This window comes from Ursus americanus, chromosome 14, assembly GCF_024610735.1.
Source record: "Ursus americanus isolate L20-20 chromosome 14, mUrsAme1.1.p, whole genome shotgun sequence".
NCBI lineage: Eukaryota > Metazoa > Chordata > Mammalia > Carnivora > Ursidae > Ursus > Ursus americanus.
Genome location: NC_142140.1, coordinates 49,913,792 through 49,941,693, shown reverse-complemented (window position 1 = coordinate 49,941,693; position 27,902 = coordinate 49,913,792). Strand labels below are relative to the sequence as shown.

The following is a 27,902-nucleotide window of genomic DNA, read 5'->3' as shown; positions in this document are numbered from 1 at the left end:
AATACACCAAACTAAAAAACTTTTGTAAAGCAAAGGGAACCATCAACAAAATGAAAAGGCAATCTATAGGAAAAAATCTTTGCAAATCATATATCTGAGAAATGATTAACATCCAAAAAACATAAAGAACTCATTCAACACAATAGAAAAAGCCTAAACAGCCCAATTTAAAAATGGGCAGGGGATCTGAACAGACTTTTTCCAAAGAAGACATCCAAATGGCCAACAGGTACATGGAAAGGTACCCAACACCGCTCATCATCAGGGAACTGTGGATCCAAACCATAATGTGATATCATCTCGCACCTGTTGAAATGGCTATTCTAAAAAAGAGAAGGAATAGCAAGTATTGGTGAGGACGTGGAAAAAAGGGAACCTTGCTCCCTCCCTGTTGGAGGGAATGCAAATTAGTGCAGCCACTGTAGGAACAAATCTGGAGGTTCCTCAAAAAATTAAAAACAGAACTACTGTATGATCCAACAATTCCACTTCTGGGTATTTATTTGAAGAAACAAAAACACTAACTTGGAAAGATATCTGCATCCTTGTGTTCATTGCAGCGTTTACAATAGGCAAGGTAGGGAAACAACGTGTTTCTATCAATGCGTGAGTGGTGGATGAAACATTTGCAACAACACAGAGGGATCTTGAGGGCGTTGGGCTAAGTGAGCTGTGTCAGAGACAGAAGGACAAATGACATATGATTTCACTTATATGTGGAATCTAAAAACAAACAAACAAACAAACAAACAAACAAACAAACAAAGACTCATAGAGCAAACGAGTGGGTGCCAGAGGAGGGGAGGAATTGGTGGAGGAGGCAAAATGGGTGTAGGCAGGAAATAAAAACCATGTAACTGTGTTTGCCTCATGGGGCTGCTGGGAGGAGCGAGGTGGGAAACCATGACCCTGAGGGGGCAGGAGTTCCTAGTGAGCTTACGCTAGGAGGAAAACCTGAGCTTCCAGGCCCTGGGTGTTTCTTCCCTCCTGTTGCTTCCACTCTCTCCCCTTTCCTTGCGCTATGAGAATAACCACAGTAATAACAGCAGTGCCCATGATAATAGCTTGTGTTTGACAGTCTGCTCTCTACTAGTCTTTACCTGTTCTTCATACATGTGAATTTTAAATCTCTCTCCATCCATGGGGGATAAGTACAGTGATTGTCCCCAAATTACAGACAAGCAAACTGAGGCATAGAGAGGAGAAATAATTTCCTACATGTCAGATGTAATCAGTGGTGAGCTGGACTTTGAACCTACATAGCTCAGCTCTGCTGTGTAAGCTTTCAACACCCTACCTACTGATCATGAAAACCTGATTGTCCACTTCCCTCGTACTCCCCCTGCCCTGTCACCTCTCTCTTTTCCTTAATGAAATGCTGGGTGCTGCTCTCAGTGAGGCTGAGGGCTTGGGATGCCCCACCAACTCCCCACTCTATCTCCATGCCTCTCCACCACCCCAAGCCCCTGTACCATCACAACTCTCCAACAGGCTGGTAAAAATCTCCCCAGACGAGGAATTGAATCCCGGGGAGCAGCGACAGGCGTTGGCATTGACACACATGGATTTCGGAGGGCACCACTGAGCACAGTCTGTGTGGGCAGAGGCTGTGGGGACGAAGACCACAGTCAGAAGGTGCAAGAAATGGAGGGAGCCGGCTGCCAGCTGAGGGTCAGGAATAGAGCAGGGGAGGGTAGGGAAGGGATGGTTGCCATTGGAAGAGCTCAGAAAACTCTGGATGTTCAGGGAGGAAGAAACAGCTTCTTTTATACCCAGAAGACCATCTGCGAGCCTTACTTGTGGAATAAGCTCTCTTCCCTACCCCTTGTTGGTGAGAAAACCCGGACCCCAGCCTGCGCTCCCCAGCTTATGTCACCAGTGGCTGGCTGCAGACTCACGTTTCAGTTCCTGTACAGGCCCCAGTGTCAGCAGCAGCAGCACCAAGATCCCTGGGGCAGAAAAACAGATGAAAAAGAGAGGAGAGTCGAGTTCCAGTTTCAACCCATGTCTACATGGTCATTGCCTCCTGGGGGGGTGGTGGTTCTGCCTGCAGCCCATGGCTTTCCAGCAGGATCCGGGAGGCCCTTATACTGGGTACAGAACCAAGACTCAGCCTGTCCCCTCCATCTCCCTGGACTCCCTGAGAAGTCAGTCAAGGATATCCACAGCTTTCATGGAACCCCAGAGGCTACAGGTGAGGGGACAGAGCCCACACTGATAGCTGATGTCAGGCACACAACGTAGAGACTCCAACGTCTCCCAAAGGAAGGGAGTTCATCTTGAAGGAGAAACTCTTCCAGTCCAGAGGTCTTGCCCACACGGGTTCTTTATTCCCTGGCAGTAGCAGAAATCTGCTTGGAGAAGGCCCACTCTCTCCTCCGTGGTGAACGGGTGTCTTCAATTTCACATGGAGCATCCCATGGGGAAAGAGTGTGGCCGGATGGTCTGTTGTCCAGCTGTGGGTGGAAGTGGCCCAAGCTCTCTCAGTCTGCCAGGCCTGGTGCCCTCAGCTTCCCTGGGAGGCTCCCAGATGGAGTGGGGACATCACAGCCACCTGAGTCTCAAGTGAGGACTTGAACAAGTCCAGGGTGGGCCTTTCTGGGAACCACGTGCAGGGGAAATGCTGCATTCCCAACCAGGACCTGTCATGGTTCCCAGCGATGGCCTTTGTCCTGACTTTCCCCACGTGGCTTCTCACTGCATAACCTTTGGAATCTCCATTGGCCTGGCAGGACAGCACACTCCCATCCACACTATCTCTCAGACTCCAGTTCCACGGAGATGGACAAGACCTACACCTGAGCCAGGCCCTTTAAGGGGCTTGAGGGAAAGTGTCAAGGGAATGAAGGTGATGCTGGACAGGCAGGGTCACCTGGACAGTGGGCTCCAGGCTGGGGAGTACAGTGTCACTGATGTCCAGTCACGCAGCCTTGGGGCAGTGAAGTCGCCTTTTTGGATTCCTGTGAAGGCATTCTCTGGACTAAAAAAAAGTGGTGAGAATCCCCATCTGAGCAAGGCCAGCAGTGGGTGAGGGCTGGGTGGCTGGAGAGAGGAGCAGGTGCTAATGGGCGAGAGGTGGCAGATATTTCTGTCTTCTTGGCCCTTGGCCTCCCATCAGGGGTGCAGACCTGTGGGACCTGCCAAGTGGGGCTCAGCCTCCATCTTCTGTCCCTGAGTGTTTTGGGGCATGGGTTGACCTCCCTGGAAGAGGGTCAGGCCTCTGGCAATGGTCCCCTCTCTTTCCATCCGGTCCAGATGGCAGCCTCGTCCATTCACCTAAATCTTAGAGTGTGTGTAGGGTGGTCCAGTCACTCTTCCCACCCCCCCCACCTCTTCCAAGTCCCAGTCATCCGAGTTGCCCACAGGCTTGTAAACTAAAATTATTGGGGAAGTTCAGGGCTGAGGCTTGCATGGGGAATTAGAGCTGGAAGGCAATAAAGCTAGTTTACAGTGCCAGGAGGTGTCTTCTCCAGGTGGGGTTATTGGCCAGGGGCAGGGCTGGCCAGGGAAGGTGAGCCCTTCCTCGAATCTCCCCCTTCCCACATTTCTGGACAGGGTTCCTGGGTCCATCCTGGTGTGGCCAAGCCTGTGTGGATTCCAGAGAGAGGGGAGAAGGTCTCATCCTGGCTGCCACTGATGAAGCAGAAGAAGATGCAGAAGAAGACACATATTGCACTGTGAGCTTGTGAAGTATCCTGAATGCCAGCCCTCTGTTTTCTGAAAATAAAGTGCCACATGGCAAGGGAGACGCTCCAAAATTGTGTGAGTGGCACTCTGCGGAGGGATCTGAGCCTCGGGGTTTGGAAAGGTGCCCAGAGCAGCTCTCTGATGCCTGGAGAAAGTGAGCTGAGTGATGGGGAGAAAGCAGGTGCAAAGTCGTGCTTACCTTGACACATGTTCTCAGTCTCATTCCTGAATGCTGTCTGAGAAATGAGCTCCTGTCTCAGGCCACACATGCAGTAGCTGCTGTCCATGCCCTGGCAGTCAGCATATGCTGGACAGGATCTTCTCAACTGTTTTTCACACATGTTGATGTCTGGAATACAACAGGATAAAGGGTCACTTCCCCGAGGAGTAAGTTCACCAGGGCTGACGCCCTGGTCTGCAGTCTGACCCCCACAGTGAAGGCTGGACGGATGTGGCTCCCAGGCGGCACACCTGGAGCCGGTCTGAGCTGGAGCCAGCTTCTCCAAAAGCCTGCTCATGCTCTGCTCATCCCTGCTCTCTGGCTGGGCCCCAGGGCACCTAGATTCAGACACTCTGCTGTGCCATGATGGGGGCTGGAAGGAGGTCTGCACCCCTTTCTGCAGACCTTGTGAAAAAAACAGAGGCAGTGAGTCAGGCTCTGGACCCTCCCCTGTGGTGCTGTTTGCACCATTGGAGACCTGGGGTGGCCTCTCGTCAGGGCGTGGAAGGCCACCCTGGACGCTGAGGCAGTGGAGGGAGTCATGGCCTGGGGGCTGTCCAGGGTGACACTCATCATTCACCCCTGAGGATAGAAGCAGATGGTCATGTCCCTGCCCGTTGATGGTTTCCACCCACTTTACTCACGGTGGTCCAAGTACACCTCAGAATCCTCATCAAGCATGCCCTCAAATCCCAATGTCAGGCCTTTACCAGTTGCCCCAGGATGCCCCTGGGGGGAATTCCCTTTAATTAGAGCCCATAATAGATGGGAAATGAAGAAGCAACAGGAAGCTGCTCACAGCTGAGTCATCGCAGGGTGGCTTCCTGGCCTCCTATCTCTCCTTGTTCTCTAAACCTGAAAGAAGCCTGTGAGCCAGGTCCCTGTGAGTAGCTCAGGGACCCACAGGGCAGGGGCTACACATCACTGGCTAAAAATAACAGTCCAATAAGAACCAGCAAGTCAAGGGGCGCCTGGGTGGTGCAGTTGTTAAGCGTCTGCCTTCGGCTCAGGGTGTGATCCCAGCGTTTTGGGATCGAGCCCCACATCAGGCTTCTTTGCTAGGAGCCTGCTTCCTCTCCCACTCCCCCTGCTTGTGTTCCCTCTTTCACTGGGTGTCTCTCTCTGTCAAATAAATAAAATTAAAAAAAAAACCCAAAAAACCAGCAAGTCAAGAATGCATCAAAATGCAGGGACAGAATATTTTCTCCTGTACATTCCAATCAGGGCAACAAGACTTTTAGAGCCTGAAAGGACTCAGGACTCATGCTGAGTCAGGGCAGGCAACTGGGTCCCCCAGAGCAGTTTCCTACCTGAGCTCGTGGACATCCTATCTAAGGCCCCAGGCTCAGGCTGTGGGTGTCAGCACCAGAACAGGACAGGATGTGGGAAGACACACACCTGACACATTCCTGTTCACCCCCATCTGAACAATGGGACCGCCCTCTTCTCTTCTCAGATGGTGGCAGTGGCTGGACACCTGCCTTCAAGGTTGTTGGGTGGGTGGAATGCAGTGGGGGACAGGTGGGTATGAGTTGTGCGGGTGGGGAAGACATGATGATGAGAAATCCTCAACCTGACAGGTGTGCTCCTAGGAAGGAGCTGGGATCCAGGCACACCATCAGCAGGGCTCCCCGCCGTGCTCACCCAGCCATGAGTCTCCATGAGACACAGCGCAAATGCACGGGGGATCCGTTAGGGTTACCTCTCAGGCATAGAGGGCTGGGCGGGAATCAATACCACCCTTTATTCTATGGTCAATTTACTTGCCCCCAAATATTAAATGACACATGGATATTTAGAAGGACAAAGAAAATGTAAAAAAATAAAAACAAAAAAAATCACCCCTAAGTCCACTACACAGACTACTGGTAAATTTTAGGGTATTTTTTCTTATCTTTTCAAACATACTAGGAATTTTTCCTTTACTTACCAATATATATGCATCTAGGACTATTGTGCATACATGAAAATATTTCTTGGTATAAAAACTGTACATTTTCCTCCTTTCCCCTATTTTCTTATTGTAGTGAAATGCACACAACAAAATTTTCCATCTTAACCATTTTTAAGTATTAAAATTTCCTTTTATGATCTTATTTTCTTGAATAAAAGCTCCTCAGTGGCATTGTAAAATGTGTTTTAAAGCAAATTTTAGTTCCAGCTTCCTTTGTTCAAGTTGTATTTATTTTTCTTAGAGGAAAAACTATTTTCATCTTTCTTTTTTTTTTAAAAGATTTTTATTTTGTTTATCTGACAGAGAAAGAGAGGGAGAGAGCAATAGCAGGGGGAGCAGCAGGCAGAGGGAGAAGGAGAAGAGGGCTCCCTGGGAGCCTGATGTGGGGCTCAATCCCGGGACCCTGGGATCATGACCTGAGCTGAAGGCAGATGCTCAACTGGCTGAGCCACCCAGGCGCCCCAATTTTTATTTTTCTCATTTGAGAAAAATAGTTGATTTTCTTTCTGAGATTGAAAATTTTTTCTTTCTTTTTCTTTCTCTTTCTTTTCTTTTCTTTCTTTTCTTTCTTTCTTCTTCAGCATAGTTTAACAACTGTGTTGTTTTAAAGTTAAGGTTATCTTACCAATCCATTATTAGTATTTATTTATTTATTTATTTATTTATTTATTTTTATTTTAATTTTTAAAAATCATATCACATGCCCTTCTTAATTCCTATCACCGAGTTACCCCATCCCCCCATGCACTTCCCTTTCTGCAACCCTCAGTTTGCTTCCTGGAGTCAAGATTCTCATGTGGTTTGTCTCCCTCAATGATTTCCTCCCATTCAGTTTTCCCTCCCTTCCCCTATTGTCCTCTGCACTATTTCTTATGTTCCACATATGCGTGAAACCATATGATAATTGTGTTTCTTTGCTTGACTTATTTCTTTTTAGGTTAAAATTACGTTACCTTTATTTGAATGTTTTGAAAAGATATATGTAACAGGATTTTAAAAAGCATACACTTCTAGTTTTGTATCATTTCTTAAGCAGATATGTAGTGTAATTAAATTCTTGGATTTTGAAAGTTTTTTAAGGTTATTTGAGAGACAGAGAGAGAGCGGGGGAGGGGCAGAGGGAGAGGGGACAAGCCGAAACCCTGCTGAGCAGGGAGCTTGACGTGGGGCTCTATCCTAGGACCCTGAGATCACAACCTGAGATGAAATCAATACTCAGTTGCTTAACTGACTGAGCCACCCAGGTGCCCTGAAAGTTTGCTTTTGTATACTTAAAAAATTATTTCAGGAGCAAAATAAATGATTTAAATAGTACTAAACAATATTATCTTATTCGTGCATAGGGCTCTTTAGCTTATAAAGTGTTTTTTTATTGTTGTTTATCGCAACATTATTTACAATAGCCAAGATATGGAAGCAACCTGAGTGTCCATCAACAGATGAGTGGATAAGGGAGATGTGGTATATACAAAATGGAATATTACAGAGCCATAAAAAGGATGAGATTGTGCCATTTGAGACAATATGAATGGACCTAGAGGGTATGACTTTAAGTGAAATAAGATTGAGAAAGACAAGTACCATATGATATCACTCATAAATGGTATCTTAACCCCCCCCAAATGAATAAAACAAAAGAATCAGACCTATAAATACATAAAGCAAACTGGTGGTTGCCAGAGGAGAGTGGGGCTGGGGGGTGGGTGAAGGGGAATGGGAAATACAGGCTATCAATTATGGAATGAATCAATCATGGGAAGAAAAGGCACAGCATATTATGATATCATTTTTTTAGGAAGTAAATTTATTAAAAGAACTTTCAGGTAAGCAATTCAGTTGCTCATTGGGGTCATGATACTAGAAAACAACAAATACGTAATTTTAGGGCATATAAGTACCATGAGATAAATTAGATTTAAAAAAGTTACTACTGATATTAATGAAATAAAAAAAGGAAATCGACTAAAAGACTTGCTCTCCTGAAATGATTCTAATGTCTTTAAAAGAAAGATGACTAACTTTAAAATATTTTATGCAAGAGTACATTTTTGAGATTAGACTATTACAATTTTATCATTTTTTCTTTTTACTGATCTCTTTTTTTTTTAAAAGATTTTATTTATTTATTCGACAGAGATAGAGACAGCCAGCGAGAGAGGGAACACAGGCAGGGGGAGTGGGAGAGGAAGAAGCAGGCTCATAGCGGAGGAGCCTGATGTGGGGCTCGATCCCATAATGCTAGGATCACGCCCTGAGCCGAAGGCAGACGCCCAACCGCTGTGCCACCCAGGCGCCCCTATTTTACTGATCTCTTAAGCTTAAATCCTCCTTTAAAATTCATGATGACAAAAGTAAAAATGAATTTGAAAGAACCCCAATGTAATTTTTAGCTAAAATAATAATTTACTCAAATTTAACAAAGTTGTTTAAAATGCTCAGAATATTATTAGGCATATCACTTAAAGAATTCAAATGAATCTTGAAAGTGCTAAGCTTATGAGATTTGCAAAATTAACTTTGTAATTACTGTGTGTCACATAACAGTGCTGATAGGCATTTTCCAACTGAATGAAGCGCAATTTAAGCAATGAAGAATATAAGTAGTGGAGTATCAATAGATAATTTTGGCATCACCAAACCTTACTCGTAAGAGTGCATCAGAAAATAAATACTAGATGTTTCGTAGCACGTCACAGAGACAAGGATTCAAGAATTCAGGAATCCAGGGAGTTAAGATGGCGGAGGAGTAGGAGACACCGTTTTCAGCCGGTCCCATGAGTCGAGCTGGATAGGTACCAGACCAGCCTAAACAACCACGGAACCAGCCGGAGATGCAGGAAGAAGCATCTAGATCTCTACAAATGAACATCTCCAGCGCTGAGTATTGAGGTACGAAGCGGGGAGCCATGAAAACGTGCACAGATATCGGAAGATAAACGGAAGAGGGAGGGAGCCGCCGCGTTCGGGCGCCAGGAAGCGGTAGCCACTTGCACGGGGGAGCGGGAGGGTTCGTGGTTGGCACCCGCAAAACAGCAGACTGAGACCGTGAGCCGGGTGCGTGCGCCACCAGGCATCTCGCGGAACACTGGAATCCCGGTGCGCTCACTGGATCCAGACTGAGACCGGGAGCTTCCGGAGCGCGCGCGGGGTGGCTGGCGGCTGGCGGCGTTAGAAACACAAAGGACAGAAAGGCGCCAGCCCTGGAAGTGAGGGCTGGGACGCCGGGTGTGGGGCGCACATCCCGGGACGCTGCAGGGTTGAGCAGCACCAACAGTAACAGAGTTCAAGTGGCCAGAACATTAGTAGAGAACGGACCGCAATCCCTCTGTTCTGTGACAGGGGCTGAAATTTGGCTGTTGCTGCTCTGACTCTCAGAAGAGGCACAGCAAACCGCCAGGGAAAGCCGCCAGAGAACAAAAGCCTGGAAATACCGGCTCAGAGAGTGCCCATCCCCATCCCCCCTTGCAGGGGACGCCGAGACTCTACCCAAACAGGGTTGCCTGAGTATTGGCGTGGCAGGCCCCTCCCCCAGAACACAGAAGGCAAGCTGAAAAATCAAGAAGCCCATAACCCGGGCACCTGGGTGGCGCAGTCATTGAGCGCCTGTCTTCGGCTTAGGGCGTGATCCCGGCGTTCGGGAAAGGAGTCCCTCATCGGGCTCCTCCGCTGGGAGCCTGCTTCTTCCTCTCCCACTTCCCTGCTTCTGTTCCCTCTCTCGCTTGTTGGCTGCCACATAAATAAATAAATAAAATCTTTAAAGAAGAAGCCCACATCCCTAAGATCCCTATAAAACAAGGGACACGGCCTGGGACCCAGTCAATAATTTGGGCTCTGGAAACCCCGCAACCTCTCCTCATCAGAATGACAGGAAGGAGAAGCCCCCCCCCCACCAGCAAAGAAAAGACAGTGAGTCTGTGGCCTCTGCCACAGAAAAAACGGATATGGATGTAACCAAATTATCAGATATGGAATTCAGAGTAACGATGGTCAAAATGATGAGTAGAATTGAAAAAACTATTAACGAAAAGGTTACTGAGAATATAGAATCCCTAAGGACAGAAATGAGAACGAATCTGACAGAAATTAAAAATTCTATGAGCCAAATGCAGGCAAAACTAGAGGCTCTGACCGCCAGGGTCGCAGAAGCAGAGGAACGGGTTAGTGAATTGGAGGATGGGTTAATAGAGGAAAAAATGAAAATAGAAGATGGTCTTAAAAAAATCCACGCCCACGAATGTAGGTTATGGGAGATTACTGACTCAATGAAACGATCCAATGTTAGAATCATCGGCATCCCCGAGGGGGTGGAGAAAAACAGAGGTCTAGAAGAGATATTTGAACAAATTGTAGCTGAAAACTTCCCTAATCTAGCGAGGGAAACAAACATTTGTGTCCAAGAGGCAGAGAGGACCCCTCCCAAGCTCAACCATGACAAACCTACGCCACGTCACGTCACGTCATAGTGCATTTCGCAAATATTAGATGCAAGGATACAGTATTGAAAGCGGCCAGGGCAAAGAAATTTCTCACGTACCAAGGCAAAGGCATCAGAATTACATCAGACCTGTCTACACAGACCTGGAATGAGAGAAAGGGTTGGGGGAGCATTTTTAAAGCTCTTTCAGAGAAAAACATGCAGCCAAGGATCCTTTATCCAGCAAGGCTGTCATTCAGAATTGATGGAGAAATAAAGACATTTCAGAATCGACAGTCACTAACCAATTTTGTAACCACGAAACCAGCCCTACAGGAGATATTACGGGGGGTTCTATAAAAGTAAAAAGACCCCAAGAGTGATACAGAACAGAACGTCACAGCCAATACAAACAAAGACTTTACTGGCAACATGGCATCATTAAAAGCATATCTCTCAGTAATCAGTATTAATGTAAATGGTTTGAACCATCCCATAAACGCCACAGGGTTGCAGACTGGATAAAAAGAAATGACCCATCCATTTGCTGTCTACAAGAGACTCATTTCGAACCCAAAGATGCATTCAGACTGAGAGTAAGGGGATGGAGTACCATCTTTCACGCAAATGGACCTCAAAAGAAAGCTGGGGTAGCAATTCTCATATCAGATAAATTGGATTTTAAACTACAGACTATAGTTAGAGACATAGAAGGGCACTATATTATTCTTAAGGGAAGTATTCAACAAGTGGATATGACAATTATAAATATATATGCCCCCAACAGGGGAGCAGCAAGATACACAAGCCAACTCTTAACCAGAATAAAGAGACATATAAATAAAAATACATTAATAGTAGGGGACCTCAACACTCCACTCTCAGAAATAGACAGAACACCCTGGCAAAAACTAACAAAGAATCAAAGGCTTTGAATGCCATACTCGACGAGTTGGACCTCATAGATATATACAGAACCCATGGAACATTCTCAAGAATAGACCATGTTCTGGGGCACAAAACAGGTCTCAACTGATACCAAAAGATTGAAATTATCCCCTGCATATTCTCAGACCACAACGCTCTGAAATTGGAACTCAACCACAAGGAAAAATTTGGAAGAAACTCAAACACTTGGAGACTAAGAACCATCCTGCTCAGGAATGACTCGATAAACCAGGAAATCAAAAATCAAATTAAACAATTTATGGAGACCAATGAGAATGAAAATACAACAGTCCAAAACCTATGGGATACTGCAAAGGCAGTCCTAAGGGGAAAATACAGAGCCATCCAAGCCTCACTCAAAAGAATAGAAAAATCTAAAATGCAGTTTTTATATTCTCACCTCAAGAAGCTGGAACAGCAACAGAGGGACAGGCCTAATCCACGCATGAGGAAGCAGTTGATGAAAATTAGAGCTGAAATCAATCAAGCAGAAACCAGAAGTACAGTAGAGCAGATCAACAGGACTAGAAGCTGGTTCTTGGAGAGAATCAATAAAATTGACAGACCACTGGCAAGACTTATCCAAAAGAAAAGAGAAAGGACCCAGATTATTAAAATTATGAATGAAAAAGGAGAGGTCACGACGAGTACCATTGAGATTGGAAGGATTATTAGAAATTTTTATCAACAGCTATATGCCAATAAACTAAGCAATCTGGAAGAGATGGAATCCTTCCTGGAAACCTATAAACTACCAAGATTGAAACCGGAAGAAATTGATTCCTTAAACAGGCTAATTAATTATGAAGAAATTGAGTCAGTGATAAACAACCTTCCAATAACAAAACTCCAGGCCCGGACGGTTTTCCTGGGGAATTCTACCAAACATTCAAAGAAGAAATAATACCTATTCTCCTAAAGCTATTTCAAAAAATAGAAACAGAAGGAAAGCTACCAAACTCATTCTATGAGGCCAATATTACCTTGATCCCCAAACCAGGCAAAGACCCCCTCAAAAAGGAGAATTACAGACTGATTTCCCTAATGAATATGGACGCCAAAATCCTCAACAAGATACTTGCTAATAGAATCCAACATTAAAAGGATTATCCACCACGATCAAGTGGGACTCATACCTGGGATGCAAGCGTGGTTCAATATTCGCAAATCAATCAGCGTGATACATCATATCAACAAGAAAAGACTCAGGAACCATATGATCCTCTCAATCGATGCCAAAAAAGCATTTGACAAAATACAGCATCCTTTCCTGATTAAAACCCTTCAGAGTGTAGGAATAGAAGGTACATTTCTCAATCTCATAAAAGCCATCTATGAAAAGCCTACTGCAAATATTATTCTCAATGGGGAAAAGCTGGAAGCCTTTCCCTTAAGATCGGGAACTCGACAAGGATGCCCACTCTCACCACTATTATTCAACATAGTACTAGAAGTCCTTGCAACAGCAATCAGACGACAAAAAGGGATCAAAGGTATTCAAATTGGCAAAGAAGAAGTCAAAATGTCTGTCTTCACAGATGACATGATACTCTATATGGAAAACCCAAAAGAAGCCACTCCCAAACTATTAGAAGTTATAGAGCAATTCAGTAACGTGGCAGGATACAAAATCAATGCTCAGAAATCAGTCGCATTTCTATACACAAATAATGAGACCGAAGAAAGAGAAATTAGGGAATCCATCCCGTATACAATAGCACCAAAAACCATACGTTACCTTGGAATTAACTTAACCAGAGACGTAAAGGACCTATATTCTAGAAACTATAAATCACTCTTGAAAGACATTGAGGAAGACATAAAAAGATGGAAAGATATTCCATGCTCATGGATTGGAAGAATTAACATAGTTAAAATGTCCATGCTACACAGAGCAATCTACACTTTCAATGCTATCCCGATCAAAATACCGAGGACATTTTTCAAAGAACTGGAACAAACAGTCCTTAAATTTGTATGGAAACAGAAAAGGCCCCGAATCTCCAAGGAACTGTTGAAAAGGAAAAACAAAGCTGGGGGCATCACAATGCCGGATTTCGAGCTGTACTACAAAGCTGTGATCACAAAGACAGCATGGTACTGGCACAAAAACAGACACATAGACCAATGGAACAGAATAGAGAGCCCAGAAATGGACCCTCAGCTCTTTGGGCAACTAATATTTGATAAAGCAGGAAAAAACATCCGGTGGGAAAAAGACAGTCTCTTCAATAAATGGTGCTGGGAAACTTGGACAGCTACATGCAAGAGAATGAAACTTGACCACTATCTCACACCATACACAAAAATAAACTCCAAATGGATGAAAGACCTTGATGTGAGATAGGAATCCATCAAAATTCTAGAGGAGAACATAGGCAGCAACCTCTACGACATCGGCCAAAGCAAACTTTTTCATGATACATCCCCAAAGGCAAGAGAAACAAAAGATAAAATGAATTTATGGGACTTCATCAAGATTAAAGGTTTCTGCACAGCCAAGGAAACAGTCAGAAAAACTAAGAGGCAGCCCACGGAATGGGAGAATATATTTGCAAATGACACTACAGATAAAGGACTGGTATCCAAGATCTACAAAGAACTTCTCAAACTCAATACACGAGAAACAAATAAAGAAATCAAAAAATGGGCAGAAGATATGAACAGACACTTTTCCAATGAAGACATACAAATGGCTAACAGACACATGAAAAAATGTTCAAAATCATTAGCCATCAAGGAAATTCAAATCAAAACCACACTGAGATACCACCTTATGCCAGTTAGAATGGCAAAAATAGACAAGGCAAGAAACAACAATTGTTGGAGAGAATGTGCAAAAAGGGGATCCCTCCTACATTGTTGGTGGGAATGCAAGTTGGTACAGCCACTCTGGAAAACCGTGTGGAGGTCCCTTAAAAAGTTAAAAATTGAGCTACCCTATGATCCAGCCATTGCACTACTGGGTATTTACCCCAAAGATACAGACGTAGTGAAGAGAAGGGCCATATGCACCCCAATGTTCATAGCAGCATTGTCCACAATAGCTAAATCGTGGAAGTAGCCGAGATGCCCTTCAACAGATGACTGGATTAAAAGTTGTGGTCCATATATACAATGGAATATTACTCATCTATCAGGAAGAACGACTTCTCAACATTTGCTACAACATGGATGGCACTGGAGGAGATAATGCTAAGTGAAATAAGTCAAGCAGAGAAAGACAACTATCATATGATTTCTCTCATCTATGGAACATAAGAACTAGGAAGATCGGTAGGGGAAGAAAGGGATAAAGAAAGGGGGGTAATCAGAAGGGGGAATGAAACATGAGAGACTATGGTCTCTGAGAAACAAACTGAGGGCCTCAGAGGGGAAGGGGGTGGGGGAATGGGATAGGCTGGTGATGGGTAGTAAGGAGGGCACGTATTGCATGGAGCACTGGGTGTTATACGCAACTAATGAATCATCGAGCCTTACATTGGAAACCGGGGATGTACTGTATGGTGACTAACATAATATAATAAAAAAATCATTAAAAAAATAAATAAATAAAAAAAAGAAAAGAAAATAAATACTAAATTTTTGTGTAAAATCCATACAGTTTATTTTATTATCTGATTTGGATATTCCACTGAAATATCTACATTAATCATATCAAGTTGTTTAAATAATGCATACTTTGAATAACAACAAAAATGTTTAATTTTCTTTCTGAAATTTATTTTATTTTTATTTGAATGATTATACTAAAGCTGTCTCTAAACAAGTTTTTTTTCTGTATTAATTAGTTTATTACTTTTTATTTATTAAGCAGATGATACAAATAAAAAATTATAATTCAACAAGAAAAAAAAAAGGCACAGCATCAGGAATATAGTCAATTCTATTGTAACAGCCAATGTTGCTTTATGATGAAAGATGGTAGCTGCACTTGTGGTGAACACGGCATAGTGTATAAATTTGTCTAATCATTATGTTGTACGTCTGAAACTAATGTAACATTGTGTGCGAACTATACTCAAATGTAAAAGACTTTAGAAATGTTTTCTTTCATTTTTAAAATATATTTTCATTGAAGCATAATTAACATACAGTGTTATATTAGTTTCAGACGTACAACATAATGATTTAACAGTTCTAAATATTACTCAGTGCTCACCATGGTGACTGACGTCATCACTTGCCCCCAAACAATGTTATTATAGTATTATTGACTATATTCCCCATGCTGTGCTTCTCATCTCTGTGACTTATTTATTTTAGAGCTGGAAGTTCATACCTCCTAATCCCCTTTATCTATTTTGCCCATCCCCCTCCCACCTCCCCTCTGGCAACCACCAATTTGCTCTCTGTATTTAAGAGTCTCTCTCTCTCTCTCTCTCTCTCTCTCTCTCTCTATATATATATATATATATATATATATATATAACAAAGTTTTATATTTTAGATTCCACATATATGTGAAATCATACGGTATTTGTCTTTCTCAGACTGACTTATTGCACTTGACATTGTGCCCTAGGTCCATTCATACTGTTGCAGATGGCAAGATCTCTTTTTTATGGGTGAGTGATACTCCATTGCAGATAAATGATACATCTTATTTCTCATTTCATCCATGGAGGACCACTTGAGTTGCTTCCATATCTTGGCCATTGTAAATAATGCTGCTATAAATGTTAAGGGTGCATAAATCTTTTTGAATTAGTGTTTTTGTTTTCTTTGGCTAAACACTCAGTAGGGAAATTACTGGATCGTATGATATTTCTATTTATAATTTTTTGAGGAACCTCCATACTGTTTTCCACAGTGGCTACACCAATTTCCATTCCCACTAACAGTGTACGAGGGTTCCTTTTTCTCCACATCCTCACCAATACTTAAAACCCCCCTGGTTTTATACCTGAACATGTTTCTACTACTTTATTAGTTGTAAGACCTTGGATAAGTCACTCGATCTCTTTGAGCCTAAATTTGATAATTTAAAGAATGATACTACCCTGAAATCATGAAGTTCATAGAAGAAAACAGGGAGTGAGCTTATTGATGTGGGTGTAGGCAATGACTTGTGGGACTTGACACCAAAAGCAAAGTCAACAAAAACAAAAATAGGCAAGAGGGACCATATCAAACTAACAACTTCTGTACAGCAAGGGAAAGCATCAACAAAATGAAAAGGCAATCTACAATTTGGGAGAAAATATTTGCAAATCATATTATCTCATAAAGGATTAACATCCAAAATATATGAAGAATTCATGCAATTCAATAGCAAAAACCCCCCAAAGATTATTATTAATCAATTTAAAGATGGGTAGAGGGTCTGAATATATATTTTTCCAAAGAAGACATCCAAATGGCCAAGGGATACATGAAAATGTACTCAACACCACTAGTCACCAGGGAAATGAAAATCAAAACCATAATGAGATATCACCTTACAGCTGTCAGAATGGCTGTTATAAAAAAGACAAGAAATAACAACTGTTGGTGAAGATGTGGGAAAAAGGGAAACATGTGCCCTGTTGGAGGAAATTTAAATTGGGAAACCATGATCCTGAGGAGGCCGGAGTTCCTGGTGAGCTCATGCCAGGAGGAAAACCTGAGCTTTTAGGCCCTGGGTGTTTCTTCCCTCCTGTTGTTTTCAATCTCTCCCCTTTCCTTGTGCTATGAGAATAACCACAGTAATAACAGCAGCGACCATGATAATAGCTTGTGTTTGACAGTCTGCTCTCTACTAGTCTTTACCTGTTCTTCACACACGTGAATTTTAAATCTCACTCCATCCTTGGGGAATAGGTACTATGATTGTCCCCAATTTACAGACAAGCAAACTTAAGCATAGAGAGGAGAAAAAATTTCCTACATGTCAGATGTAATCAGCGGTGAGCTGGACTTTGAACCCACGTAGCTCAGCTCTGCTGGGTAAGCTCTCAACACCCTACCTACTGATCATGAAAACCTGATTGTCCACTTCCCTCATACTCCCCTGCCCTGTTACCTCTCTCTTTTCCTTAATGAAGTGCTGGGTGCTGTTCTCAGTGAGGCTGAGGGCTTGGGATGCCCCACCATCTCCCTGCTCTGTCTCCATGCCTCTCCACCACCCCAAGTCCCTGTACCATCACAACTCTCCAATAAGCTGGTAAAAATCTCCCCAAAGAACTGAATCCTGGAGAACAGTGACATATGATGGCATTGGCCCATGGAGAGTTCATGGGGCACCAGTGAGCACAGTTGTGGGGGAACTAGCAGTGGGGTTGGAGACCACAGCCAGAAGTTTCAAGGAATGGATGAAGCTAGCTGCCAGCTAAGAGTCCACGAGTAGAGTAGGAGAGGGTAGGGAAGGGATGGCTGCCATCAGAAGAGGAAAAGACAGAAGACTGGACATTTAGAGAGGAAAAAACAGTTTCTCTCATCTCCAGAAGACCATCCTGGAGCCACTTGGAGAATAAGCCTCCTTTACCCCTTGTCGGTGCAGAACACAGACCCAGCATGCACTCCTGAGCTTATGTCACTAAGTCTGGGCAATCTCACCTCTACTGCTCTGGGCTGCAGCTCCCAATATCAACAGCAGCAGCGTCAAGAGTCCTAGGGAAGAAAAAACAGTGAGAGAACAAAGAGGAGAGTGGAGCTCCAGTTTCAACTCCTGGTGGCATGCTCATTGCCTCCTGGAGGAGGGGGTGGCTCTAACCCTGCAGCTCACAGCTTTCCAACAGCATCCACAAGGCTCTTGTACCTTATGTAGAATTGAGGACCAGTCCTGTTCCCTCCCTTTCCAAGGACTCCCTGAGGAGTCAGTCACTATCAGACACCACCCTCATAGAGCCTCTGTGTTACGGGTAAGGGGACAGAATAGACACAGACAGCTGATATCAGGCACACAACTTAGAAATTCCAGCCTGTCCCGATGGAGGCGGTAAATCTTGCAGCACAAAGTCCTCAGATTGGCGTGCTTTGCCCATAGCCAGGTCCTTTGTTCTCTGGCGATGGCAGAAATCTACCTTGAGGATTTCTCTTCCAGGATCCACATGTTTTGGGGCACAGAAGAAGAGCATGGGTTTGGGAGTCAGCCAGCCCTAAGTCTGAGTCCCAGGACAGTGGTATTGGCCAGGCAGGGAGCCCAGGAATCACAAGAGGGGGAGCTGGTGATGGGTGAGGGGTAAGAACTAAGGCACCAGCAGGTGGAGCCACCATCTCCTGGTTGGGTGGCCTCTCCCGGTGCAGCACCCATAGCTCTATGGTTCCTTCCAAGTGAGCTCCTGCCCTGCTACAGCGCACTGAGGGCACAGCCTTTCCCTTTATCTCCCAGTCTGGTCCTGAGTGATGAGTCACCAGACAGGCTTCATGGTATGAAAACCACGGCAGGTGTGAAGGAATCTACCCTACAGCAATCACCTGTCCACCTGTTAGAGTCTGTCATTCCATTCATGGGAGGCAATGAACCCTGTGAAAATCTTTCCATATCTCAATCCCTTTATAGGATTTTCCTAAAATGTGCCCAGTACTAAAAATAATCATCTTCTGGACATCAGATGATGAGAAATGTGGCTATTTTCACAAAAATCAGGGAACAAATTACAACCAATGAGGATAATATATAAGGAACATTTAACTTGCTCCATAACAGGTATTATCCTAAGCATCAAGGGGAAGAAAGACTAACCAGCATTAAGCTGTCCTTGCTATTATGCACTGTTATTGCCCTTTCAACTATTCCATGACCCACACAAAGCCTATGGACTAAGAGATGATGCTCTTCTTAGCTCATTAGAGTTTTCAGATAATTTGATTATGTACTCTTGTGAAAAAAATAGTATAGGTAGTATGAGGGTTAATTTCATGTATCAATTTGGCTGGGCCACAGCACCCAGATATTTGGTCAAACACTCATCTAGATATTGCTGTGCAGGTGTTTTTTAGACGAGATTAACAAATCAGTAGACTCTGAGTAAAGCAGATTACCTCCATAATGTGGGTGGGCCTCATCTAATCAGTTGAAGGCCTTGGGAGAAAAAAGACTGACCTCCTCCTCTGAGGAGGGAATTCTGCTTCCAGACTGACTTCAGACTTGAGATGTAACATCAAGTCAGCCTGCTGGCCTGCCCTGCAGAATATCAATTTCCCAGCCTGACAATCTCATGAACCAATTCCTTAAAGTGAATGAATCTCTCTCTTTCTCTCTCTCCCTCACCCCTCTCTCCATCACACACACAGATAGACACACAGACATGCACAAACAGACACAGACACACGCACACTTTATACTGGTTCTGTTTCTCTGGAGAAACTGGACCAATATATGTGGTAAAATGAGAAATCTCTGTGGGGTTGGCTCCGGGAGTAAGTTTTACTTATTTTCTCCTTTGAGACAATATAAATGAGCCAATATCGTTCCTAAAATCTCTTCCTTTTGTCCTTTATAGAGAAAGTGGGAGGACAAAACAGATGATCAAGAACACAGAATATTCTCTAACTGGATAGACAGTTTCCAGATAGCTTTAGTTATCTGTCATTATTGTTGTAATTCTACCTACCCGGCAGCAGTGGACTTCTGTTTGTCATGGTGCAGACACCCGCGAGCCCGGGCACAGAGGACATCTGGTCTTGGTCTGTGTGTGTTATAAAGACTTCCTGTTTTAAGTCTGACTTGGGTTCTAGTGGAGCTGCCATAGGAAACCACTGGTCTGGATCCTTCTTTCCCGACAATCTGTCTTGTGATTAACGTCTCAGAAACTCCACTTCTATTTTTTAAGTTATTTGCGTAGCATTACTGGTGTTTGTACTGAAAGCCTCCTTGAAGGATGTTTTTAAATCTTTGTGGTATAGGAAGATGTGGTCCTCTGTATTATAAGAACTTCCCAATGTGAAGAATTACTCTGCTGGTCTTTCTACCCCATGAAGACCTTGGATCAGAGTCAACAGAATTAACTATTTAGTATCTGTTAGAAGACAGTTTTTTAAAAAAAGATTTATTTAATTTATTTAATTTAAATTCAATTCACCAACATATAGCACATCATTAGTTTTTGATATAATGTTCAATGATATATTGGTTGCATATAACACCCAGTGCTTTTTTATTTTAGAGGGAAAGAGAGCGAACGAGAGAGAGAAAGAGTGTGAGTGGGGGGAAGGGCAGAGGGAGGGAGAGAATCTCAAGCAGACGTGCTGCTGAGCACGGACACCCCCCCCCCACATGGGGCTGGATTAAAAAACCCCAAGATCATGACCTGAGCAGAAATCAAGAGTTGGATGCTTAACTGACTGCTTAACATAATGATTTGATATTTGTATATATTGTGAAATAATCACAATAAGTCTACTTGACATCCATTACCATACGTAGTTGCAAATTTTGTGTGTGTGTGATGAGAACTTCAAAGATTTATTCTGTTAGCAACTGTCAAATATACAATATGATATTATTAATTGTAGTTACCATGCTGTACTTTGTATCCCCATGACTTATTTATTTTGTAACTGGCTGAATAATATTTATATATATATATAAGTTTCCATTATATATATAGACACCACATTTTCTTTATCCATTCATCCACGCCATGAAAAATGTTGTGTTTCATTCCACTGGTATCCATGATTTCTGATGAGAAATGAGCTGATATCTGAAATGTTTGTTCCCTTAGGGATGAGGTATCATAATCTCTCATTGCTTTCAAGATTTTTTTCTCTGTCTTTAGTTATCAAAAGTTTGTGATGTATCTTGGCCCTAATTTGTTTAAGTTGATTCTGTTTGGAGTTTCCTCAGCTTCTTGAATCTATATGTTTTTGTCTTTTGGAAATTTGAGAAATTTTAATAATTTTTTCCCTCTGAATAATTTTTCAGCTCCATTTTCTCTATCTCCCTGTGGAATTCATTTTTTTTAAATTTAAATTCAATTAGCCAACATATAGTACATCATTAGTTTCAGATGTAGAGTTCAATAATTCATCAGTTGCATATAACACGCAGTGCTCATCACTCAGTTACCCCGTCCCCCCACCCACCTCCCCTCCAGCAACCCTCAGTTTGTTTCCTAGAGTTAAGAGTCTCGTGGAATTCAGTTGCAGAAATATTGGATTTTTCTGTAGTCTCATAAGTCCCTGAGACGCTAAATTTTTTTTTATAGTTTATTTTGTCTGTCTTATTCAGATTGCATAAATTATTGTTTTGTCTTCAGGTTCACTGATTTTTTTCCCTTCTTTTGTCCCCATTCTGCTAGTAAGCCCATCCAATAGAGTTTTCATTTCACTTTTGGTATTTTTCAGGTCTAAACTTTCCATTAGGTCTTTGTAATCATCTGTTTCTTTATCAAAGTTCTCTGTTTCTTTGCTAAGACTTTCTGTTTTTTCATTTGTTTCAGAAAAGTTTGCTCATTAGAACATTTTTTTTAAAGATTTTATTTATTTATGTGACAGAGAGACAGCCAGCGAGAGAGGGAACACAGCAGGCGAGTGAGAGAGGAAGAAGCAGGCTCCCAGCGGAGGAGCCCGATGTGGGACTCGATCCCGGAACGCCGGGATCACGCCCTGAGCTGAAGGCAGACGCTTTAACGACTGCGCTACACAGGTGCCCTAGAACATTTTTTTTAATGATGGTTGCTGTAAACTATTTGTCAGATAATTCTAACATTTGTGTCATCTCAAGTTGAGGTTTTCCTGGTCCTTGGTATGACAATGATTTTTTTAAATCGTCTCCTTGATCTTTATGGTATTGTGTTTCGAAACTGGATTTTATTAAAATCATCTGTTTTGGCAGACTCTTCTGACATCAGGCTGGGAGTGGGGGGAAGAGTGGCCATGTTGTTGCTGGCAAGTAAGGGTGGGAACGCAGATTTTCCTCTCTGCCCGCTGCTACTCCTGTGTGGAAGGGGTACCTTGCTGTTCCTGGTGGAGTTGAAGTTCTCCCTCACCGTCAAGCCTCTGTGTCCATCGCCCTGACGTGGGATCGTAGGGATGCCTTATGACTGCCCCCACACGGCCTCTACTGACACGATGAAAGTCCCACCTCCTTCTCTGCCATGACCCCAGGGGATGGGAGGAATGCTTCATCACAACTGGGCAAGGGTAGAGGTCTGGGCTTCCAGACTTGACCTTGGCTGATGAAAATAAATGTGGGGCCAGTTTTTCTCTGCCGTTTGGTTGGAATAGGGTAGTTACTGCTGAAATATTTTCTGTTTTGCCAGGCGCTCCCTTTCCTGGTCCTTTGGATAGGGAGAATTGGCTTTTCTTGGGGATATTTTTGTTGACTGCACCTGCTGGCATTTCTGAGTTGCCAGCCTCTTTAGTTTCAAGCCTGGGAAAGATGAGGCCAAACACAAACTCATGGGACTTGCCACTGCATAGTTTTTGAGTCCTAAGGTCCCTGTTCTATCTTCCTTGTCTCTATATTTTAGAGTGCTGTTTTTGTTTTGTATATAAAATGTTTATATATAATTTAGCTATGGTGATGTTTTAAAATAAAGTTTTCCCTACTATACTTTGTTCTCAACTTGTTCTTCAGTCAACAATATTTGGAGAGATTTTGCATGTCACTGTATACAAATCCATGTCTTTCTTTTTGGCAGCTGTTGCATATACGTAGATTACGAAATATATTTTGCTTTTCTCCTTTTTTATGCACATTTAGATGGCCTCCTGTTTCCCATTGCTACAATAATGCTGCAGTGAATGTCTCAAAATTACCACAAGGAGAGCATTTTTAAGTTTCTTTAGACTAGGTGGTTTATGTACTGGGTTACAGAGCATATACATTTTGTGTTGTAATAAAGTCTGCAACTCTTCTATGTAATGAGAATGTATTAAATTACCCAAGGGCCATAGGAGACGACTTGTTTTCCACATGCAATCAACACTGCTGCTATCATATCTTTTTTTATTTTTCATTTTTAAAAAGATTTTATTTATTTATTTGATGGAGAGAGGGACAGCCAGCAAGAGAGGGAACACAGGCAGGGGGAGTGGGAGAGGAAGAAGCAGGCTCATAGCGGAGGAGCCTGATGTGGGGCTCGATCCCAGGACTCTGGGATCACACCCTGAGCCGAAGGCAGACGCTTAATGACTGAGCCACCCAGGCGCCCCTATTTTTCATTTTTAACATGAAAAATTTTGTTGATCTGTGGCTTCAGTGACCTCTAGGCTCTAGTTAATCATGTATCTCATTTAGAAGGAAATTAATAGAAGAAAGACACAGGAACTTAAAATTGTCAGGAAGGCATGTTCATTATATATTCATGGATAAGAAAATATCAAAGATGTCAAGAATATAAACCAGTCTCTCTGAAGGATGCACAGCTTCTTCAATTGGTAGAATGACACAGCCAGTCTAGGTGATCTGTAAAGGACATTTCAACTTTACAATTCTAAGTTTCTATTTAACTATTAGAAGGCTTAGGGTTTACAGACGTCTTGGAATCTTAAAATTATACATTATCAAATATTTTCCTCTCCCCACCTCCCCAATTTGATGAGTAAACAATTTATCTTAATATATGAATTAGTATCTCATTAACAGTGTTGTTGCAATTTTCATATGTCTTTGTATTTCCACGATGGTCCCTGTGAATTCTATCCTCCTATCTTTTGCACACTTTATTTTATTCACTGTATTTTTCTTACTGACTTCAGGGCATTAAAAATACATAGGTGTGTATATATGTATCTATATCTAGATATCTTTTGTTAAACAATGCAAAATTCTTATTGTGTCACATGCATTCAGACTCTGAATACAATGTCTTTTGTCAACATAAACATTTTTTCCCCTGGAAAACCTTGTTGCCTGCTTTATTTTTGAAGAAGGGTAAAGGAAGAAGAGAAAATATTCACTTGAATTCGAGGAGCAGCTAAATTGGAAGGGACACTACCAACAATTTTAGGCCTCCAAGGTTATTCTGGTCAATAAGGGAATACTGAAACTTCCTAGTTTCAAAAGTCAAGAGATAAATATTATCCCAGAGCAAGAGCATCCATTTTCATAGGGATAAAAGAATAAAGAACAAACCCAATAGCACCAGATGGGGTTTTAACAGAGGAAATAAGGCCAACTTTCTCCTTTTAGATGCAAAATTTTAATTGAAATATGCTCATAAATCATAGTTGTATTGCCTCTTTTTTAAAAAATTATTTTTTTCTAAAATAATCTTTATACCCAATATGATGCTTGAAGTGACCATCCCAAGACCAAGTGTCACATGCTTTACCGACTGAGCCAGCCAGGAGCCCCTAGTCATAGTCCCTCTTGATTCAACCCTTGTCTCATCCTTAAAGGAGCCCCAGGACCCTGAGGAGCACATGCATTATTAACCAGATACAAAGCAGCTGCCCCTTCCAAACTGGAATCTGACGTCTAACAGACTGGCCTAGCTCAGGACTCGGCGGGACAGACACTGAGATGCACCAAATAGTCACCCACCATCCTGGGTCCTGGATGACTTGTACACCCTGTTCATTGTGTGGTTTTGGGCCATCGTGGGCAGGGGTATCTTGCAAAACCCGTGTCACTTGATGATTCTGCACGTCCATGCTCACATGGGTAACAGGGTAAATATCAATCCTATTACAATTCTAATAAAGACGACATGGAGCGTGCTGTTTCCATAAACTTACAATTTCATTTTTGTCCAGGTTTTCAATGATCGACTACATGAATTTTGCTTTACTCTTGCCTAGGACATTGTCCTTCATTTTCTAATATTCGAATAATTTTGATAGATTTTAATATACCTGGAATTTGTTCAGTAAGTAATTTGTCCTAAATGAATAGCCTGTTGTCCTGACACCATTTATTGAGAGAATCTGTGACTTCCCTGACTTCACACGCAATGTTTCACACACTGATTTGAAATATCATTTTTATGGAATGTCACATTGCTATACATGACGTATCCTTTATTTTGTTTCATTGACTCATTTTCTATTCCTGGAACAATACCACGCATTAAGAAATGCCATGGTTTTGTTTGTACAGATGTTATGAGGCAAATCTCTGTATTTTATGTCAAATAAATTTAAATCTGGGCTTGAATAAGGAAACACATTACTTAGAAGGACTATTGCAGCAGGGAGAACATTCTGATCTCAGAAACCCATGAACATTTCAAAATCATACAGAAAGATATTTTTATTTTATAGGGTAAAGGAGGAAGCAAACAGAAATAAGCAGCATCTTTGGAGGGGAAGCTGGACAAATAAGGGGAAATTATCAGTGTGTTGTGACAAAAAGAGGGTCTTGCTGTGGTCAGCCAATTCCCAGGAGAGGCTGATGGGGAGGGCATGTTCCACTTTTTTGGTACTTGCTCAGACTTGAGGGTAAGCAGAATTCAGGGGCCTATAGGAAAGAGAGAGGCCTGATTAAAGTTTGGTCAAGAAAAAGCAGAGAGTAGGAAATGGGCCATTGTGAGCACCTGTTCACTTATTCTTCAAGTGAACTGTCTCCTCTGTCACATTTTTTTCTTCTACATACACTTAATAGCTAGCAGAGAAGACGGTATGCACTTCCCTGGATGAAGAGGACCTTCCCTAGCTGGGACTCAGCCCTTTGTGGCTGATTTCTGGAAGTTGGAATCCTCAAAATCTGGGAACAGGAAGTTTGTGACTAGAGGATCCTGGGCACCAGAAACCCCTGCCTCCTGTACCTGGAGATCGGAGACTGTGACTCTGCAGTACGTGGAATTGAAATTTCAGTATTGCGTGGCCAGGAATCCAGAAACATGATCAGTACTCCAAGGCTTGGGTGCTGGGGATTCTGTGAAGCTGGGAAGTAGGAATTCTGCATGTGGGAGATGTGAGGAATTGGAAGAATGAGCCTGAAAAGGAATTGGAGAGAGTCGGAGAATGGGGGAGACTGTTGCGGGCCAGAGGGATGGGTCAGAGTGGTTGAGGGGTCCTGATGAGAGAATGAGTGCCTGATGGCGGGAAGTGGGGTGGGGTCCTGGAGGAGCCAGGTGGGAGAAATCTGGAGCTGTGCTGGAAAGAGTCAGGGGGGATAGTGAGAGGGTTTTGAAATGAGGAAGCTAAGACATCTGATATAAAATGTTTGTCTACAGTGTAATAAACAGCAAATAGCTGAGCCAGTATTTGAACTCAGGCCAGTACAAACTGAACTTCCCAGCTGTAAAACACCCTAAGAGTACGCCAGAAGGTCAGTTTGGGATTTCTGCTTGGGACTTTGTTTTGTAGGTTTTTTGTGGGGAGGGCCTTGTTTTCAGGGCGGTTTGCATATTGGGAAAAGTAGTGTATATACTGTCTGCTTCAGGAAGCAGCTAGGCACTTCCACATAGTGAAGTAAGGAGATCATATTGTGGGTGACTGGATGTTGTTCATTCCTCCTCCTTACCCAGATCCAAAGGATAGTCTATGGCTTGTGGAGGATTAATGATTTCTAGGGAAAGAGATTGCTGGGAGAGTAAAGGGTATGGAAAATCTAAACACACCAAGAAAAGTTGTGCATTGCCCCCACAATCTGGAGAAGACCCTTCTAGAGGTGAACACTTTAAAGTGAAAAGTAGAGAGTTATCCGCATCATGTGAATTTCTTTCTTTGTACTTTGTAGCAACTTAGAATTTTCTTTTTATTTTTCCAAGCACAAATATGTGAATATTCTTTTTAAAATAATGTTAACAATGTATATATACAGCAAAGTAGGAAAAATCTCCCCTACATCTGATGCTGCCTCTTCCAAAACACTGGCATATGTAGACATACATTATTTCCTCCTTCACAAAGGCACTCATGATGTACACTTTTAAATGTACTCATTAACTTTCCTAAACATTAATCTACACACATCATAAAATCTTGTACCAAACTATGAGAATAGAAGTGTTTTTAGAACCAAGCCAGGTAGTGTAGTCGGTATATAAAGGATATGAAGAAAGCTCAGGTAGAAAGATAGCAAGTTTTCCAGGGACTGTTGAGACATAGAAGCCAGACACACAAGAGGAGTATTAAGGAGGAGGCAAACACAGCATCCGGTACTGCCAAGACTACCAAGTACTGCCAAGAAAGCTAAGAGGACCAAAAGATATTTGTAAGTGAAGAACACTGAAGGCCTAAGAGAGAGCTCTTTAGGTAGAACGATGGAGGCAAAATCCAGGTTTGAACATCTGGAGGAAGAAGAGGGAAGAATCAAATATACAACATTAATACTTCAGAGTCAGAGAGAGATTTAATATATTGCAGTGCAGATGGAAAGGATGCTAATGAGGACATGAGACCAAATATATTAGAGAGAAAGTGTATGATCAGTCATGTGAAGTTACTGAGAAGTCAGGAGGAGTGCAGATGGAGGGATTAGCCATAAAAGGTAGGAAGCATATTTTGTCTATCTGTGGTGACAAGATGGAATGAAGAGACAATGACCAGGATGCCAAATGGTTGGTGTTTTTGAGAGTGCAAAATTGACCTTGTTTCTTCCTGCTGACTCATGTTTTCTATATGAAGAAGTCAGTAAGAACATCTGCTGGAAAGAAGAGAGAGTTCGAAGGATGAGATTTTGATGAGTAGAGCATTTGGGAAGGAACAGTTTTAGAAGGAGGACAAGCAAGTGGGGGAGAGATGTTCAGATGACTTGCCAGGCAGGGTGAGGGGGTCCTGAAGTTGGGGGAAGTAGAGAGGCTGAAAACCTTGCATAATTAACATAAACCCTGTGAGTCTCACTTTCTTTCCAGAATGAC

At 42.7% G+C, this 27,902-nt stretch overlaps 2 protein-coding genes across 4 annotated transcripts in view; both read right to left on the bottom strand.

The window, feature by feature from the left end:
* Positions 1-20,002, bottom strand: part of LOC123801777 (adhesion G protein-coupled receptor E2-like) — a 40,281-nt gene extending 20,279 nt beyond the window's left edge. The window contains exons 1-5 of the mRNA XM_045812013.2: positions 19,761-20,002; positions 17,761-17,814; positions 3,887-4,036; positions 1,899-1,949; positions 1,473-1,607 (exon numbers count right to left, since the gene is read on the bottom strand). Of these exons, the coding sequence (XP_045667969.2) occupies positions 1,473-1,607; positions 1,899-1,949; positions 3,887-4,036; positions 17,761-17,814; positions 19,761-19,896 (526 nt within the window). The 5' untranslated portion in view covers positions 19,897-20,002. The remainder of the gene's footprint in view (positions 1-1,472; positions 1,608-1,898; positions 1,950-3,886; positions 4,037-17,760; positions 17,815-19,760) is intronic.
* Positions 20,003-23,153: 3,151 nt separating this feature from the next.
* The window catches only part of LOC123801781 (adhesion G protein-coupled receptor E2-like), a 34,101-nt gene continuing 29,352 nt past the window's right edge, over positions 23,154-27,902 (bottom strand). The window contains exons 18-19 of one of the 3 annotated variants that reach the window (XM_045812018.2): positions 25,863-26,033; positions 25,334-25,555 (exon numbers count right to left, since the gene is read on the bottom strand). In XM_045812018.2, coding sequence (XP_045667974.2) covers positions 25,908-26,033 — 126 coding nt within the window. In that variant the 3' untranslated portion in view covers positions 25,334-25,555; positions 25,863-25,907. Of the gene's footprint in view, positions 23,561-25,333; positions 25,556-25,862; positions 26,034-27,902 lie in introns of those variants that run through there. The other 2 variants (XM_045812020.2, XM_045812019.2) reach the window with 2 other exon arrangements.